Raw genomic sequence first — 20448 nt, 5'->3', positions numbered from 1 at the left:
TTTAATTCTTTATACGTACCATGACAGAACGAAACTATCATATAGCAAAAATTATGTAAATTTATCAAGTACTTCGATTTTTATAAAGCAAACCATCTTTATGCGATTAATAAGAATTCGTTGGCATCACGATCATGTATAAGGCTGATTTTAAACTATTTCTGAAGAGCTATTTTAAGGAGGAGTCCACCAGTTATGAACTTCAGTATTTCATATGTCTTCGCACCTCATGTTAATGATGGAGTTCGTTAAATTTTGATTTGGAATTATCTCTCTTGTTTTTCACACTATTTACAAAATGGTGTCGATAAATCATCAATCCTGATTATCCATAAAATTTGAACTTCTTTTTTAATAAAATTGCTTTATCAATTTTTATGATTTTTGTTGTATGATACTTTTTTCTGTCACGGGTAAAAAGAAAGAGCGGAATTTACTCTGGGCAGGTTGAACTGACCTCCTTCAAAAGAGGAAGTATCTAGGAAATATCCAACTCACAAGAGGTTCGTAGTCGTATGTATATTTCGGTCAATGTTGAGGTTGTGATTTTTTGTTTTTCATGTTTTCATTTCTTGCAGGGAGGCGTCGATATCCTCATACATACAGCGCCTAGTATTCCCAAATAGCCGTCCATCTGATGCTAACCAAGCTCAACGTTGCTTAACTTCGATGATCAAATGAGAACCGATGTGTCAACGTGATTATGCCGTCACGGGTACGTACATCATAAATATTTTCTTTATTTTAGACTTTTCTTGCGGGGTAAGGAGTCATGGATGTTCACCAACTGTTTTCCAGCAGATGATATTGTCTTTGCGAGACGTTTTTGGTGCTGTCGCACAATATACAACAAAATAAAATAAGAAAATGATATGCAACTCTTAAAATGTTATGTGAATATGTTAAGGAATGTTTGGCTTTAAAAAACTTTTTTTATTTTTTAGATATTATTCGACAGCTTATCATCCTCCATTTCTCATTAATCTGTTTTCTTTATTTGTCTTTTTCTAACCTACACATATATATATACACATAAATTTATGTACATATGACATACCGTTCAGATTTTGGACACATTTACTTGGACACAACAACCAAATTTACAGGTTAACACTCGAACTCGCAATCATCAGACTCACACTCAAACTAGTAATTTAAAAGCTACACTCAAACTTTAAATCGATAAACGCACACTCAGTTCAGTAATTTACAGACACAAAAACGAGTTCATTCTAATTTCAAAATTGGGTTTAATAAATAGTTGAAATATATAATAAATTGCTTAAATTAAAGACAGATCCAAGGACTTCTAATTGTATACACTTTCTCGAACTCTCCCGGACACAAGCCAAGTTTTATTATACAAAACCAGTAGTGTTGATGGTATATATTAAGCTCTTAATGTGTTCACCCCTTCTTTTCCACAGTGTTTTTATGTCTCCAATTATTACACTACTGGTCCCTTTCTCGATATCAAAGGTCAGATAACTTAGCTAAAAGATGAGTCATTCATCAGAAGACAAGATATCCTATAGGAAATCGAATGAATGACCTATCAGGAGAAGGTATACTGAATCAAAATAGGCGTGGTATGTTTTCCTTATAAATATAAGAAATGGAACCTCACAAGCAAACAACGTCAAGACCCGAAAAGCGAAAGGACGGATCCACTCCATCCGACCTTTGGCACAAGCCTCATCCTCCCACCTTTTGACGCGGATTTCAATTGAAAACGTCTGATTACGAAATCTCAAAATATATAAGAACATATAAGTCACAGTGTACACGTGCGAAATGGCAAACGGATTTAAGGGTCAAGTGATCACGGTGGGTCAATAGTTTGAAAAATAAGAAAATTGTCCGTCGATTACAAAACAAGTCGGATGTCGTAATCTTCGTTCTCTACATGATATGTTTCAGTCAAACACAGACCAGCGGAAACAGAATTTTTGGCTGGATAAAAATATCACTTTGTGGTTATAATACTGAGTTCAAGAGATTAGACCATTCCGTATCGAGAATCGATATCCGAAGATCACGTGCGTACGTTGATATTTCTTACGTACTTCAACCTGTCTTACACGTACATATATAATCAACGTGCGTCACATTTGAATAATTCAATACGGGAATAAACGTCAGCGTACAGAAATAAACAATACAACTGAAGAAGGCCGGAGAGAGTCGAAACCTTACATACATATATAAAGTTAACGTTAACATGGACAATAGTCCAAAGAAAAAGAATTATATATAAACTACATCGGTCTAATAATAGATTTCTCTAATTGCTGATGCTGAGTCCTGATAGCCATTCTGTTGACGTGTACGGGGATCGGTACGATTATTTTAGGTTTGTTGCTAGGGTCACCGCCGTGACGACCGTGCACAATGCCGGCCTTCACCCTTTTCCATTTGGCCCGGCGATTTTGAAACCAGATTTTCACTTGCACCTCGCTGAGCTTGAGGTTGTGCGCAATCTGCGATCGCTCCGTCAGAGAGAGGTACTTCTTGCTGTGGAACTCCTTCTCCAGTTCTAGGAGCTGTTCGCTCGTGAACGCTGTCCGTCGGCGTCGGGTTTTGTTGGTCGTGCCACTGCCGTTGACGAACTCGTCTGTCGTTTTGCAACCGAGTTTGCTGTCGCTGTCCGGTGAGAGGGAATGTCGTGGGGACATGCTCATGCCGTCAGTGATGTCACTGTCGACGCTGCAGTCGTTTGTGTTGATTCCAAGGCAGATTTCATCCGAGCGAAGACGAAGATCTACAAAAAGAAAACAAAAAAGTATTAATACAAATGGAAGCAAACCGAATCAATGTATGCCACTAACATCAGTAATAATAATAATAATATGCCCATCGATATACTATGAAGAAGTTATTGCATTTTTAGAGTATGCCTGTTCATACACAAATAAAAACACGTGATTAGTGGAAAAAGAAAAGAATAGGCAGGGTTAACATTAGTAAAACAGTAGATGTTACCATATTAACACCTGAGTCTGAATCTCACGAAAGTTCAAATAATTTGTTTAACAGAATAAGATTTTTTTTCTATCAATGTAAAGACATTAAAGTGATATAGGTGTATACGTGGTTAGCGACAAGGACTCAAAACCTAGCTGTACTAAGTTCGAATCCAGTTCGTTCCAGCGTAGTGCCACCAAAATCTGAGAGAAGATAAATAGTCGTTGCCGGTGAAACATCAATGGCAAACGACTGCTGCGATAACGCAAAGTAATTTGCAATGATTATCGAAAAAATTGAAAAGTACTATAAATCATGGGAGACATGTTGTTACTCACACTCCAGGGATCACTACTAGTTATTAACAGTGAGAAATGACTCATGATGTTCTGTCTGAAACTTCTAGTGAGTTTCTAATACTACTACTACTAATAATAATAATAAGAAGAAGAAGAAGAATAAGAAGAAGAAGAAGAAGAAGAAGAAGAAGAAGAAGAAGAAGAAGAATCCATATATTTATAGAATAGCGTGTATTATTTATTTTGTGTGCCATGCTTACATCCGAGTGACTGTCGTTTAATTGTTATGGACCTTCATTTCTTGTAATAATTTTTTTTTTTATCAAGAATTCTTCATAAGTTATGGATTCGATTTCGATGATAGCTGATGGCACTTACGCCATCTATTTTTTTTATAAATAATTTTATCAGGAATTCTTCACAAGTTTTGATTTCGGTTTCGATTATGGCTGAAGGAACTCAAGTTATATTTATAGACAGATATTTTTTCATAAATTTTGGTTTCGGTTTCGATTCGAGCTGATGCACCCACGTCAAATGGATATATTCTTTTTATTTTTGAAATCGTAACTTTATAATATATAAAAATCGATAGAACGTCAACTCTCTCTCTCTCTCTCTCTCTCTATATATATATATATATATATATATATATATATATATATATATATATATATATATATATATATATACGAAATCTGCATACGATTATAAATATATATATAAATATATATATATACGATTATAAATATAAATATATATATATATATATATATATATATATATATACGCTTATAACTCTCTCTCTCTATATATATATATACGAAATCTGCGAGAATAAAAATATCATATTTAAGCATACTTTACAAGCGAGAGACGCTGGGCGTCCCTGCTAGCGTAGATAAATACTTTTGCAGTTTTAACAAAAGAGCTACAATAATATCAGAGCGTCTCCATTTACGCTCAGCATTTACAGAATGCCAACATCAATATATTGCCTATGAATAAGTCGGCTGTGGAATTTCCATATGGCCCGCTGCTAATAATAATAATAATAATAATAATAATAATAATAATAATAATAATAATAATAATAACAATCGAACTCGCCTCGGTGTGTCTTCTGTGCATCTCTAAATTAGATAAGAAAAAAAATGAAAAACTGATGAAGATGATAATAATAAAGAAAGTCAATATAACGACAATAATAGTAGCAGCATTAAAAACACTTCCGAAAAAACTTTTAAAAAATGAATTGGAGAAATTGGAATTTTTAAAAAATGGCTGAGAAGATACAAAGAATAGCAATAATGCAAACAGTCGAAATATTAAGGAAACTCCTTGAATGCGGAGACCTGAGCCGCAGAGGCGAGTCGGACATATAGAAACTGCTACAAAGGTAAACAAATCGAAACGCTACATGAAATCAGGAAAACTAAAACTGTATAATTGTATGTTAAGCCCTCTCCCCCCAAAAGTGACCGTATCAAGTGATATCGCACTAGGAGAGAAAGCACTGACTGGATGAATGAGAATGGGGCTTTTCTTACTACCCAAATTAATCACTTTAAACTGATTTCTCTTCTACATTATTGTATTAGGAAGTAGAGTGTATATGTATTTATTTGTTTCCCCACGAGAGCAAAATTAGACACAACATGAGGTATATCAAGGTCCGAAAAAAAAGGGGCACACTGGATTGGAATAAAAATAGTTATTGCCTCAGTCTAGAAGGACAGAAATTACTAAGTGTTGCATCAGAACAGATACTACACTCTGTCGACTGATCAAAAAGCAAAAATTGTGGGTGTTATATGTAAACATATATGTACGTATTATCTAACGTATGCTTATATATATTGATTAGCAGAGTTACCCGTTATTATATGGGGCCATCAGACAACTAAATAAAAGATAAAAAAGTATTCAGTTGCTCATCCTCCTCTTAGAAGAGAAATTTCTTGTTTTACGTGGGGAGTAAACTATTTAAACTTTGAATTCTTCAGAGTCAAATAAATTAAGGATGCCTCAGAGTACTACTGAAATGAAATTCCCCTCCCACTTTTCTTTGCCGAGAAATGATAAATTAGTAAGTGCCTATCAATTTGAAAAAAAAAATGCTGGTTCATTTCTGGGCTATGTTATGATAGCATATTGCTTCCTTTGTTCCATCTCGTTTTACACGTTGGTCTAGTGGTCTCCATCAATTCGTTGTTTATATACCTCATTGTAATACAACCTCCTGTTCAAGTAGCTTTTTTCCAAAAACTGTAATGCTGTGGAATTCTCTTCCTGCTTACTGTTTTCCTAGGTACGAGCAAAATGGATGCCGATGCTCAAAATGTATAAACATTTTGACCCCTCCCTTTACTTAAAAATTCACCAAAAATCAGGAAATTAACCAATTTTAATGAAATTTTTAGAATTTATCAAATAATGATCGCGAGATATAATGAACTAATATTTTTTATTTAAATCTGAGTGGAATTTATTATTTTGTTTAAACAAAAAATACCTTTACTAAAGTTATGTTTTTCAGTAGTAAATAAAAAAAACGTAAGAATTTATTTTTGCTTATTTTTTATATAAATAAAGCATCGTAATTATTATACGATAAAAAACAATATAACAATAAAAAAAATATAATTTTTACAGGAACATTACGAAAAAGACCCTAAAGTCCGTATTAATGAATTTGATATAACTTGAAGAAAAATGAATTTCTCGAACTACCGATATTACCATTGAATTAAGCATTGTTTATTTAATATTTTCACACAAAAAATTATAATAGCAAAAATATTTCTACTTTTTTTTTAATTAAAGATTTCGTATAATTTTTATATGCAACAGTTTAATAATTTCCTTGCTCGCAAGAAATGTGAAACTTTCGACGTTACATAATTTTTATATAATCTCGAACAATAAGTAAATGAAAAATTAATTAAAAAACAGGAACATAAAAAATAATTAAATTAAAAAATGATAAAAATTCATACAAACGTTCCGAATAGGAACGTATGGATGCCGTCTGGGGGAAAAAAAGAAAGAAATCTGACACCCGTACCTCCTTTTACTATCATTACTTCATTTTGAAACAGCGTTTCGATTAGCTGAAATTTTTGGCTTCCGTATATTCGTGTTTACAAACCTGTATCGGTTGCGTTTTAGCAAACAGCATAATTACTTGCTTTTTGGGGGCTAATTAAGCTGTATCTGTCTGCACTCCTATAAATTCGTTTTTCTTTTGGGTATATTGGTATTCATATTAAAAACCCCCTTTTCTACGTATTTAAAAAGAAAATACAATATATGGGTTGTACAATTGCATCCATCTACAAAAGATCTAGCTAATTTGCATATTCTTTTAATCATTCATTTTAATTAATTCCCTATTAGTTTTTTCGGTTTTATTATGGGATGATCATCTTTTGTTAACTATTATGTGTAATTATATCCATGCAGATATTCTACATGATTTATAATTGCATAATATTTGCGTAAAATGTTTATAGGAAACATAAATTTGTTTCCATATGTATTTATGTATGCGTATATATTTTTGTTGCATAAATTTTGCCTACCAAACTCCTCCTAGAGTTTTTGGTCTACAAACATGAAACTTCATATATAAGGTATTTGAATACACGCGAAACTTTATATTTAGGTTTTAGCCCGGAAAAATCGGCGCAAAAGTGTGAAAATTAAAAAAAATGAAATTTGCCAGGTGAAGGTCGAACGCCGCCATTACGAATGCATAACGCAGTAGCTATTGGTTCATGTTTTAATTTTTAGCCTTGCAGTAAACATATTTTCATAACCCAGTCATTTACGACAGAGGCAAAATAAATCGTGAGCTGAACGTTTTGGTTTCGATTCTCGGTGGTAGCACATGAGTCTTTTTCTTATACTTTTTAAATCATTACTATATATTGCATCAATTCTATCTATCTATCTATCTATATCTATAAAAGTGAAAATTTCTGTCTGTCTTTTCTCTATGATAGTTAAGGAAGACTATTATATAGAAATACATTACTTTACATATTCACATTTTTCAATATATATATATGCACATAACCTTATGAACAGTATATAGGGCCCGAGCAAAGCCGGCCAGAACTGCTAGTAATCTATAAAAGTGAACGTGTCTGTGTGTGTGCCTGTGTGTGTGTCTGTGTACATTTCCCTATGCAATAACTCTGCCAATTTTTAGTCGACAGACTCGAAATTTGATATACAGGGTATTAAGATTTGGGAAATCGATGTGGTCGGGTTTCGGCCAGAAATTTCGCTGTTAAGGGGTCAAAGTTCAACGATTTAACCTTTGAGAACTCTACCAAACTCCTCCAACAATTTTAGGTCTAAACACTTGACATTTTAGATATTGGTTCATTGGACATGGATCTAACTTAACAACTTGATTTGAGACCAAAATAATAAATATTAAGGGGTTATAATAGGGGTCAAAGTTTAACAAAATTACGTTTTTTTTTGTTTTTGTTTTTGTTGTTGTTGTTTTTTTTGTTTTTTTGGCTCAGCATACACCTCCAAACACTGGGCACCCATTGCTAGTATATCTATAAAGTGAACGTGTCTGTGTGTGTGTGTCTGTCTGTCTGTGTACGCAATTACTCTGTCAATTTTCAGTCTACAAACTCGAAATTTTATATACGGGGTACTGAGATATGGGAAAATCTATGTGATCGGGTTTTGACCAGAAATTTGGCAGTTAAGGGGTCAAAGGTCAACGATTTGACTTTTTAGAACTTTACAAAACTCCTCCGACAATTTTGGGTGTAAACACTTGAAATTTTAGATATAGGTTCCTTGGAGATGGATCTAACTTAACTTAATTTGAGCCCAAAACAATTAATGCTAAGGGGTCATAATAGGGGTCAAAGTTAAAAAAATTGACCTTTCTTTTTTTGCTCAGCATACACTTCCAAACACTCGGGCAACGCCAGGCTGAAATGCTAGTTTTCTATAAACAAGATGTTTTTTTTTTAATTTAATTCAATATCTTAGGATATTACCTTACTAATTATCTTTGAAATAGACCCAGAAAACTAATATTTATCTTTTAAAGGATTTTTACAATGGATGTAATTAAACCTCAAAATTTAGCTGAATTGGTTAGCTCGCCGTGAAAACATTTTTCAGAACTTTTTTTTTTTTTTTCACGTGTACAAATATTCTTTTCCTTTAGGAAATTAACTTTAGTCTCTAATCTTTCAAATACAATCAAAAAGTAGTCGGAAACCTATAAAAAAAAATTGATAAATCGGCTTTCAAAACTAGGTCCCCCTATTTTTGCCCATCCATTTTTGCTCGTACCTATGTTTTCCTTCTACCTGCAGCCTTGTTTTTTTTTTTTCACAACTAAGATCAATAAATATCTCCTGCAATTGCAATAATCAGCTTTCCTTCTTGTTAATTCTTTACATCAAGTGACGTCATGCTTTATCGCGAATGATTTCCATAAAAAAAAAACTGTTTAATTCTTGATGACATTCAAGGATCCAAACGATCATATGACCCCTCCCCCCCCAAAAAAAATAAATAAATCTGTTTTTCTAAATTTAAAATAATCTTTTTTCGGGGTTAGGTTAATTAAAAAATATCAACTTTGTAGGGGTTTGTTGTGTATTTTTTTTTAATGTTTTAGCTGGACATACGAACATACAAGCACACAAATCACAACCCTTTTATATAATAGACGAATGACAATATCAATTTAATACTTTTTGAATTATCTTACGCGATCCTATTTAAACGAGAGATGGTTGTCAATAGGCTTACTTTTTTTTTAATTACGTTTTTGAGTGTGTAGCACGTAGGTGTGTGCCTTTGTATGTCTGTTGTTAGAGAACCTCATCGGACGCGGACCGATGTGTCCTCCATGCATCCATAACGTTAAGTAAGAAGAAGAATAAAGAACCGATTCAATTGAAGGGGAGGAGATATAAGACAGAGAGATAGGAAGGGCTGGGATCGGGAAAGGGACCGACAGAGTCATATATCGCGGTGTTTCATCGTCGGAGCCATAGCACAGAAAAAAAAGGGGGAGACCCCCCAGGCAGAACCACACGTCAAGGAGATGAAGCTAACACTTGAGAGAAAGGGGCGTCATAAGAAAACTATCATTTTTAACCAGCGAGGCGGATCAACTTGAAAAAAAAAATAGCGAAACCAGAAAAGAAATCCGTCTTTCTTCAATGACAATCAAGAAGTGAGCCACAAATTGAAAAGCTAGGATTTAAGGGTAGAGGTGGAGGATAGGAGTATATCTATATTTTTTTGTACCTATGTATACATTGATTTATTTATTTGTTTATTTTTTATGAGAATGAAAGAGAAAGGCGCAGATGAGGTACCGTCCTCAACTGTGGGGACAAATGAAGTAGAGTTTTGTAGAATGGTCTATGTATTGAAGACTTTGTTTAGTCTTGATAAGTTGTGACTCATTCGTAATAAAAAAAATCTATGGTGAAGCTACTAGCAAATGCTAGGGAGCATAAAAAAACTTTACATCAAACTCATACACTACACTTACATTCATTTCTGTAATAGAAACGTCGTTAAGCCCGGTCTGTGCTAAGATGAGTGACCAGTTGGAAATTCGGTCCTGTATATGAGCTTAAACTATATCCGATGGTGAGGCCACAACTTGCGGGCTTTGGGGAGTGTGAAGTCACCCTTTAATTGCAATTTCTCCCAGGTCCATTCTGACCCGAACTGGTAGTACCTGTTAGGGTCCCAACTATGGATTAAATAGAAACCGACTTGAATATATATATATATATATATATATATATATATATATATATATATATATATATATATATATACTTTATTCAAAAATTGTTCTTCAAAATCACTGGATTCGGCATTAAATAACCTGAAAAGGGTTGATATGCCGTAAAACAAAAACAACCAACCATTTGGAAATACCAAGGTCTGTAAATGCTTTCCGTTTCTGTCAACATTATTTCCACTGAACTCAAGCGGTGCCAATTCAGAAAAGGTGCCGTTTATTATTGCGAAACACTTGCTTCACAATTAAGCGTTTGTCAATCATCGCCCCGCCCATCCCGGAATGACCAGATAATCCTCGACTATCCGACGAACAAACATTTACAAACAGGGAGTGACTTTTCTATCATACTATATATATATATATATATATATATATATATATATATATATATATATATATATATATATATATATATATATACCGAACCCTTTGGCATTGATATAGGCGAAAGTAAAATTGCTGCTATGGTTTCAAATGATCTGAAATAACAGCAAGAGGGAGACTTGATTCCAAATATTTCTCATAAGTTATATCTTCTCTCTTTTGGAAATAGGGTGCGATTATGAATATTAACATAACCTACAGGCGCTGTGGATGACCGATATTTATATTTCAATAAAAAATATCTATTTTACATCTCTCTATATCTGTCTGTTTGTCTGTTCGTTTCATTTCTGCTCGGAAATTCTCGGCCGATCTGACCAAAATTTTGTATGGCCCTTTGTTATCATAAGGTGCAATGAACTAACTATTATAATATCCGTTCTGTGCACAGTTAGGGATTAATAGGGACTTTTTTATAAAGGGTGGATCACCACTTATCAAGGTCCGAATGCCATCTGAAGAAAAGGGTTAATTGGTGTACGGTGACCACTGAGACAACAGCGTAGTGATCGTTGCTGCTGGAAATTGGGTAGAAGTTGATTATTGAAGGATGCGGATAAACAAGAACTTGTTTACATTGGACTTAAAGACATTCACGTTGTAGTCAGCTGGAAAGCAAGCCAGCGGAACAAAGTTCGACAGGCGGCCAGTTCTATAAAAGAAGCTTTTATCATGGAATTTACGTTTAGATTTAGGCACAGATAGAAAGTGGGAAAATTGTTGATGATGGTTGTAGTTAGACAAGTGATTTTTGTGAGAGTTTGGTAGAGGGAAACCATAGATTGAAGCTCAGACGAGCACTTGCCATAAAAACACGATAGAGCGGTAGCAATCTCGCAACGTCTTTCCTGTGGGAAAGGAGTTGCAGAGAGAAGAAAAGGACATCACCTACTAGGTCCTGAAGTCGGTTTTGAAATCTGTCAAATAAGGATAGGGTGCCCCAAGCGACCCCTCCTCACATGTGACAACATCACTCAATTTTAGGACGAATTTGGCTCTTATAATGGAGTGGATTGCGTCGGTAGTGAGATATCTTCTGAAGCAGTAGAATGATCCAATCATTTTCCAGCGACCTTTGCAAGTGATCCGACGTAAGCCTTTTTATTTTGAGGAGTGAATGTTATACGTAGAATCTTGTTCTGAGACAAGAGCCATTCATATTAATTGAAGCAAAGTGGGGATCAGAGCGTTGATGGCGAAAAGATAAAAGTGTGATTTTGGCTGCGTTAAAATTAATCAGCAACTTTTTGTCCCATAAAACCACAAGATCTTGATATCTTTGATGTGTTGATATCTTGATATCTTTGAAGTGTTGCCATAGATGGCATTGCGTATATGTCGATGAATGAACTTAGAATGTGGTTTGGGATATCATAGTCAAGATAAAATGAGAGAGTTGGGTTCCTTGAGGCACGCCAGCTTGATATTTTGAGCTTCGGACTTCTGTCGATCGAGGACTTCTTGTATAACCCTTTGAGACAGAAAGTATTCGATGGTTGAGAAAATAAGGAATAGTATTTAATACAAAAATTGCACACATTTAACCATATTCAATCATCAATTTTCGCATAAAGAACTCATTTGAAGTCAATGGACTATAAATTCTCCACGTTTTTCAACGGCTCAAAACCTAATTATTCGGCTACAATTTTCTAAAGCACGGATTCTATAATTATCTTATTTCATTTCTCTTCTTAGCAAGATTAACATATACTAATCCATTTATTATTAGGGGCCACTCTGCTGATATGTGAACAAAAGGTTGTTCACGAGGAGACTAGTGCATGCACACATGAAATTTATTTCTTAAAATATTTAAAGAAAATGATTTAAAAGTATGGCTGTCAACCTCAGCTCTTCACCAAGGCACTTGCTAGACCAATGTATTTCTCTTTTTCTTAAGTTTTGAATGACAGTTGTGTTATAATAGATGACCTTTAGCTTTCCTTGCTAAATGACTCTGGTCTGACAATATAATGGGTCCCCACAAAGCCGGCAAAACATTTGCATTTTCGTTTCGTGTGTGTGTGTGTGTGTGTGTGTGTGTGTGTGTGTGTGTGTGTGTGTGTGTGTGTGTGTGTGTGTGTGTGTGTGCGTGTGTGTGTGTGTGTGTGTTTTAATAAACAAGTGTGTATCATGAATCTTGTGAGACAACTCATCATTTCAGATTTTTGTTTCGGATATTTTTCTTTGGGCTATTGTCCTCTTTTGTTTAAAATGCATTCATTTGCATACGAATGAATTAGCTACGTTAAGCAGAACGAATTCGAGATAAGGGAGTCTAGTGTTTGACAGAAAAAAGATCGTTGTCAATTACTTTATTTTTCTTTTTTTTTTTTTTTTACATTTTCTCCCCAAACAAGGCACAATGCCACTTTGATAGAAGGGGCTACTTTCAGGAACACAACTTGCACGGATACTATGTAGGGAGTTGAGCAGAATGATGTATGTTCACATTACACTTGAACTTCTGCATATCGGTACAGTTGGGTAAACAGGAACCCGGAAGGGAATTCCAAAGTCTAGCACAGTGGTTTTCAACTTTTTTTTTACTCATGGACCCCTTTTCCTTTCTTTTTATGTTTATGTTGGTGGACCCCTTCATAACTATTGGTCATAAGACAATCTTCTATTTTTCACTAATATAAATTTTGAGGTTTTAATAATCTAAGAAATATTATATAATTTTAAAAACTAATTTAATGCAAATAAAGTATTCTACAACGACTATAATAATTATGATAAGTTTGTTATGTTTTGCCTGTGGACCCCCAGAAATATTCCATGGACCCTAGGGTCCATGTGGACCCCGGTTGAGAACCACTGGTCTAGCAGTTCTGGTGAAGAAACTATTAGAGTAGAAGGCTTTCTGACATCTAGGGGTCTCTACTGTGTAGGGGTGGGACTTTGCTGCTTGTCGGGTTTGTCGAGGGTATTCACGTCGAGGGGATACAAGGGTTTGTAGTTCGTCGGAGCATCCACCATTAAAATACGTGTAAAACAATTATTGCAACATTTCGTACATGGGACAGAAGTTGAAGCTTAGATGACAGTTCAGGGCCTATCAGGTTGGCGACTCTTTTTTGAATCCTGTCCAGAAGTGAGAGATTAGCAGCAGATGCACCAGCCCAAATATGACAACAATACTCCATACATGGGAGAATAGTGGCCTTGTAGAGGTACAGGATGCTTTCAGGCGTAAGTAACTTTCTAGCACGGTAGAGAGAGCCCACCTTCTTCACAGCAGCCTTGGCAATGCTCTCGATGCATCTGTTCCAACTCATATTTCTTGTGGACGTTAAGTCGAGGAGTTTGAAAGATGTATTTTAAAGTAATGTATCTTTAACCATAGCTAATAGATTACACTCATTAACGTTACAATCAGGGCTTCTCCGGTGCTATGATATATTTGTGGTTATGAATTTTCACCCTCTTTAAATTGATTATATGCGTGCATTAGTGTTGCTTATATACTTTAATTCGATTTGGAAGTATTTTAAAATAAATAAAAAAACACGCATACACAGCAGAACATAGGTAATGTCGTCACGTGTGAAGCAAACTTTCTTGCATGGGGCTTGGATACGCTCTATCCCGTTTATTTTTTAAATGTTCAACTGAAGAAATCCATATAAAATGAAAATTCCCTCACTCTTTATCTGTGCCTAAACCTAAACGCAGATTCCACGAACAAAGTTTCTTTCTTAGAACTGCACGCGGGTGGAATTGTCTTCCGTTTTCCTGCTTTCCAGCTGACTACAATATGGTTGTCTTCACGTCCAACGTAAGTAAGTTCTTGAAGAGCTGTTCCACTTAAGTTTACAAATTTACCGAATTTCCATTACAAACAATATTGTCCAATTGACTACTGTACACTCTTTAACCCTTATCCTCGAGGGGCCTCTGTGACTTGATAAGTGGTGATGTCTATGTAAAAAAAAATGATCTTCGTTTAACCAAAAAAATAAAAAATGATTTAATAAGTGATTTGGCTTGCTTTAATTTTTTTTAAGTTGGCCAACATCTTCTCTTTTTTTTAAACTTCCGATGATGTGACGTTACATGACATCACATACGTGTGGACGTCTGCTGCTTTGATGTCACTTTCGTCTGCACGTGAATTATAAAGAGAACGAATAGGCCGAGGTAGATATTGTATCCTTTTAGAGGCAATCCAAATGGCGTTTAATAGTTGCTAGTTGAAAATTGACATCAAGGCAAATAATTCGTAGAATCGTACGGTCATTAGAATGACTGATATTTGCAAGTCGACAATTGAGTTGAAAAGACATTAACAGCTATAAATCCGTCGCCGTACGCTTGGCAATTAAGGAAAGAACAAGCGCTCAGATTTCCCGTTGAACAATCCATTCAACAATGGATGATTTGCCGATGCTATAATGATATGATGCGAATTACGTTTGCAAGAGAATGACAAATGGGATGGGGATCATGATCGTTGATTGTTTATGGCCATTTCTTGATTGCTTAGACTTTTTAAGAATGATGAAAATTACGAAATAAAAAGAAAAGGAAAAAATGAAGAAGAAGAAGAAGAAGATATCTAAGAAAATAAAAAAGATCAAAATAGAGGGAAATGAAACGCAAAGAGGAAAAGGTAATAAAATCAAGAGCTCAAAAAGAGGAAACGAAGAAGAGAAAGAAGAAAAAAGAGAAGAAAACTAAGAAGTTTAAAAGGGGAAAGGGGGGGGCAAACAAGCAACCCAAGAAGTAAAAAAGGAAAGGGGAATTTAAAAAGGCTAAAAAGTTGATAACATTATAAAAAGAAGAATTAGACAAGACGAAGAAGAAGAAGAAGAAGAAGAAGAAGAAGAAAATATGTGATGAACAAGAGGAGAAAGAGGCTAAGAAAATTAAGAATCCAAAGGAAAAGAAGAAGAAGAAGAAGAAGAAGGGGGAGGAGGAGGAGGAGAAGAAGAAGAAGAAGAAGAAGAAGTAGAAATGAGGAAGAGAAAGAAATCAAAAATTTTAAATGAAGAGAAGAGAACGAAAAGAACAAAATACTAATAGGCATCACGAGATAAAACCTTTCTTCCCTCGAACTACTAGACTCTGAAATTCCTTCCCAGGCTCCTGCTTTCCTCAGTGTACTGGCATGCAGAAGTTCAATGTAATGTGAACAGACATCTCGCTACCCGACTCCTTAAATAATATCCCGACAAATCTGGTCCAAAATAGTAGCCCCTTACGATTAGTGACACTGTGCTTTGTGTGGGGTGAAAACAAGCAGTATAATATATATATATATATATATATATATATATATATATATATATATATATATATATATATATATATATATATATAAAGAAAAGTTTCTATTAATATTATCTCATTTGTAATTAAAACATTTACCAACAGTATACTGGTCTCTTATCATTCTCTGTCTCCGTGCATATTCAATGGTACTTAAACATATTAGACAGAACTTGATTATCAAAGGGGATGTGAATTTACAGAGTGGAATGATAATATTGTCGCCCTAGAATATACGACATGATACCAGTTCTGTTTGATGAAAACGGTTTTTGTTTGTTTTGTTTTGTTTTTTGTTTTTTGATTTTTTCTTTTGTTTTGTTTTTTGGGATGTTTCTTTTGTTTGATTGTTTTTTTGTTTTTGTTTTTTTGTTTTTTTGCAGACCATCTACTAGTTGGCCAGTTGTGTACAAATGCCAAGTGCGATAGGAGCCTTCTATCATGTATGACAGTGACACAATGTCTAACGAATGAAATCTTTGCCGGTCCAAGTTATAACAACAGGACCATTGCTAGCGCCCTCAAAATGCAAATCTGGACAATTCAACGCTCGAGGACACAGCTCAACGCATGGAACAACCCACGGTTATGGTCTTTGGTGTGGTTTCAAGTGAGGGCCACATCATACCACCTCAGATCTTTGAAGTCGCCTTGAAAGTCAACACCAAAGTGTACCTAGATGTGCTGAAGAGTGTGGTGATCCCCTGGTGCAATTAGGTGGCCGCTGACAGACTCTGGGCGTGGCAGCAGGATTTAGTGCCTGCCTACAAGTCCAAAGATACCAAGGCTTGGCCTCAGAAGGAGTGCTACGACTTTGTACTCTTCTCTCACTGGCTCCCCTCCTCCTCCGACCTGAACCCACTGGATTATTTCGTTTGGTCATACGTCGAGAACATCACCAACATGACTTCCCACAACACGAAAGCTAGCCTGATCGCCGCCTTTCTCCCATTATTCGCCGAGCTCCAACCGGCGCTTGTGGGCAAAGGCATGCTTCCAGTCCCAAACCTATTCAGGCAAAGATTGAGGCTGAAGGCGGCTACATTGAAAATATGTAAGCGCTACTACATAATAAAGTTACCTGCATTTCAATAACAGTTTTAAAAATAAAGCTGTAGTGCTGTTTTTTAGGGCGACAAATTTATTGTTCCGTCCTGTATTAACAATCTATCTGAAAATGACCGTGTTGTAGTCAGCTGGGAAGCAGCCCCGTAGTATCATGTTCAATAGATAAGTAGTTCAGTTTTTTGTTTTTAATTTTTGGGAGAATGATTGATAATCTGGATTATTTAGGTTGTTCGGACTACTGTCCCAATCTTGAATATTATTTTCACAACATTTGTGCCGATATAATCTCCGAACTTTTTTCTGATTCCTGAGTTCGACGGAAAAATTCCCGAGTTCAACATCATACACCTGAAGAAGTTCAGAGGTTACAACGACCGAAACGTTGTGACAATCATACTCGGGATGGGAACAGTTGTCCGAATTATCCAAATAATGCAGATGGGTAGTTCTTGGAAAATAAACTTTGTCCATGGAAGTTCCGTTTAGATTAAAGTACACAAAGTGGTTGTAGAAGACGAGTTTTTGCTGTGAATGCTTTACAGGGATAAAACATAGATTGATTATCAGAGCAAGTACGATGAGGGTCCTTTGTACTTAAGCTTTATTAGCCCGTCACTGACGGTAAGTGAGGGTCACCGGACCGTGGTCGTCTAATTAATTATTCATTAGGAAAGACCAAGTGATGCCTGTCCGACAAAACAGAATGATGTGCTCGGTAATAAGAACAATAAATAAATAAGTACGAAATATATATATTTATTATCTTCTTTTTCTTTCTACTTTCAAGCACTAATTCGTCAGGGAACTCAATAAATAGAAACAATCGCAAAATCACACCAGATTGTCGCAAACTGTTTAGTTGTCACTGGTAACATCTGTCGAAAATCAAATTTCCATTTGTAGTTAATAAAACGTAGAGGTGTATATTTACCCGGCATGTCCTATCTTATGCGCGTGTGCTCTTGTAGTTTGACATATTTTTTTAAATGGAAATCGCTCTAGACAATGCATGAAGCCACTTAATGAAAAAGCTTAAAAAAAAATGCTGCTTCAAGGTAAAAAAACAAAAAAAACTTGCCAACAATAAGTGTTAGATAGAATAGATTTTGGCCAATAAAACAACAATTCTTCCCTCTTTGTCAGATACATTGTTCTTGGAATGTGAGGACTAAAGGAAAAAATAAGGGAAGAAAGAGTTATCCAGCTGCCGAAAGTAAACCAAACATCCACTTTCTACTCTCCTTATCACTTACATGACTTTCTTTCTTTCTTTCTTTCTCCATCTCGTTAAATCAAAATAAAATAAATCTTTTTAATTGTACTCTCGTTCGTTTATTCCCCTTTTTTATATTTATCTTAGACATAATATATGTTTTTACTAATTCAATACAAGTATTTTCTAGGTTTTCATATATAAATAGTTGTTTATTTAACCCGAACGTCATTCAAGCGGAATAAAATCATATTTCTGTAGAACATTCTTTATTATTATTATTATTATTATTATTATTATTATTATTACTATTATTATTATTATTATTATTAACATGCACAGACAAAAACATTTCCCTCTCTTTCACCCCCCCCTCTATCTTTCTCTATATCTATCTATCCCTTTCTATCTCTAAATATATATATATATATATATATATATATATATATATATATATATATATATATATATATATATTACCGTTTTATCTGCTTTGTTACACGGGCTTCGGTTACTAAATCGATTCAGCGATCCAGTAACTTCATCAGATTTTACAGAAATGATTATTATGATTAGAAAAACGATCTAAGAGGAAGCACAAAAAAATTAAAACTGTAAATTAAAATTTACAATTAAATTTATTTGACATAATACTCCAGCAAACAATGTTCAAAGTCTTTATGTTGCAGAGTTTCAAAGAATGTTGTTCTTGCTATTCTTCTCGTCAGAGGACAGAAAGAAATTAGCAATTTATAATTGTAGCTTGGCTAGAATTTTCTGGTTGAGGCATTAGATGAAACTTCACTTTTTGAAAGTCATAAATTGCAAAATGTTCATTCCGTTAAGAAACGTGTGAAGAAATGTGACAAAAATGTAGAAGATGTGGAAAAAAAAAAAAAAAACAAACTGGGAATAACATTCCTGCTTATTTGAAGACGATCCAGTGGTAATATAACCAATATAATATAATGTAAAATAATAATGTATCGATATATAAATACTGGTATTTATGACAAATTGAAGTATACCCTGGCTTGTATCAGATTAATAATTTGACTTTTATATTTTTATATATATATATATATATATATATATATATATATATATATATAGAGAGAGAGAGAGAGAGAGAGAGAGAGAGAGAGAGACATATATATATATATATATATATATATATATATATATATATATATATATATATATATATATATATATGTATTAATTCAGTATAAACTCTGATAATTACAAATTGCAACAACTTATTATTCATATTTTGAATATATATATATATATATATATATATATATATATATATATAATATGTCTGTCTGTCTGTCTGTCTGTCTGTCTGGTTCACTTTTCTCGGAAAATACTAGATCGATCTAGCTTAAATTTTATATGGAAGTCCATTATAAGGTTCAACGAACAGAGTATTATGCTATGAGTTCAGTGAACGGTTATGGTTATTGTTTTTTATTTGTGTATGATTAACCTCAATGACACATTTATCCTAAAAGTCTTCACGGAAATTACTGGAAGATCTAGTTGAATGCTGTATAAATTTTCGCTATAAGTTGCAGTGAAGTAAGTATTATGGTATCAGTTCGATGCACAGTTAAGGACTAATAAGGATTAATAAGGATTAGCATTTAATGCAAAAATGAGCACAGATTTAAATATATTCCATCATTAAATTGGCACGAAGCACTCATCGAAGCACACACACACATATACACACACATACACATATATATAATATATATGCGTGTGTGTGTGTGTGTTTATGTTTCTGTTTCTGTGAAAATATTTTTTTCAATTATATTTCACCTTTTATTTATACTAATCCTTAATTTATAAAGCTCAATGTAATTACAGAGCATATAACAAATAAGTGACAAAATGGCGTGATAAAATAAAAAATAAAATGTAATTACAGCGTGTTTACTAATTTTTGGATTTTGTAGTCACGCTTATATGCATTTTATTTTCTTTTATTGGGTTAATAAGCGCTTTTTCTTGAGAAGTTAAGGGCATAATAGATTGATTGATTCATATAATAATTAAATCATTGATTTTGCGTTGCGTAATAGGTACTATCAAGAATTGTGAATATCAACGTACTTAAAGGAATAATTATTGTACAGCATAATCGCGTTGACACACCGGTTTTCGTTAGATCACTGAAGTTAAGCAACGTTAAGCCTGGTTAGTACCAGATGGGTGACCATTTGGGAATTCTGGGCGTCATATGTGCTCTCCGCTTATCACGACATTTGTTTCTAGTCGTCCTATATATATATACTTCACTTGCAACTGGTATTTAACAATATCCCCCAGAGGAGGTGTGGTTGGAGATTGCGCGCTTCCTGCCAAAAACATTTCACGCGCAGCCCCCCCCCCTCCTAAATTTCATGCGCAGGTAT

At 34.4% G+C, this 20448-nt stretch overlaps 1 protein-coding gene across 1 annotated transcript in view; it reads right to left on the bottom strand.

Moving 5' to 3' along the window:
- Window positions 1-546: 546 nt before the first annotated feature.
- LOC145297632 (uncharacterized) overlaps window positions 547-20448 on the bottom strand; it is a 118554-nt gene continuing 98652 nt past the window's right edge. Inside the window, exon 2 of the mRNA XM_080143737.1 lies at window positions 547-2761. Within this exon, the coding sequence (XP_079999863.1) occupies window positions 2259-2761 (503 nt within the window). The 3' untranslated portion in view covers window positions 547-2258. The remainder of the gene's footprint in view (window positions 2762-20448) is intronic.

This window comes from Euprymna scolopes, chromosome 18, assembly GCF_053919585.1.
Source record: "Euprymna scolopes isolate OS-2025 chromosome 18, ASM5391958v1, whole genome shotgun sequence".
Taxonomy (NCBI): domain Eukaryota; kingdom Metazoa; phylum Mollusca; class Cephalopoda; order Sepiida; family Sepiolidae; genus Euprymna; species Euprymna scolopes.
Note: the sequence above shows the minus strand (reverse complement) of the source record. Positions and strands in the feature narration are given on the sequence as shown.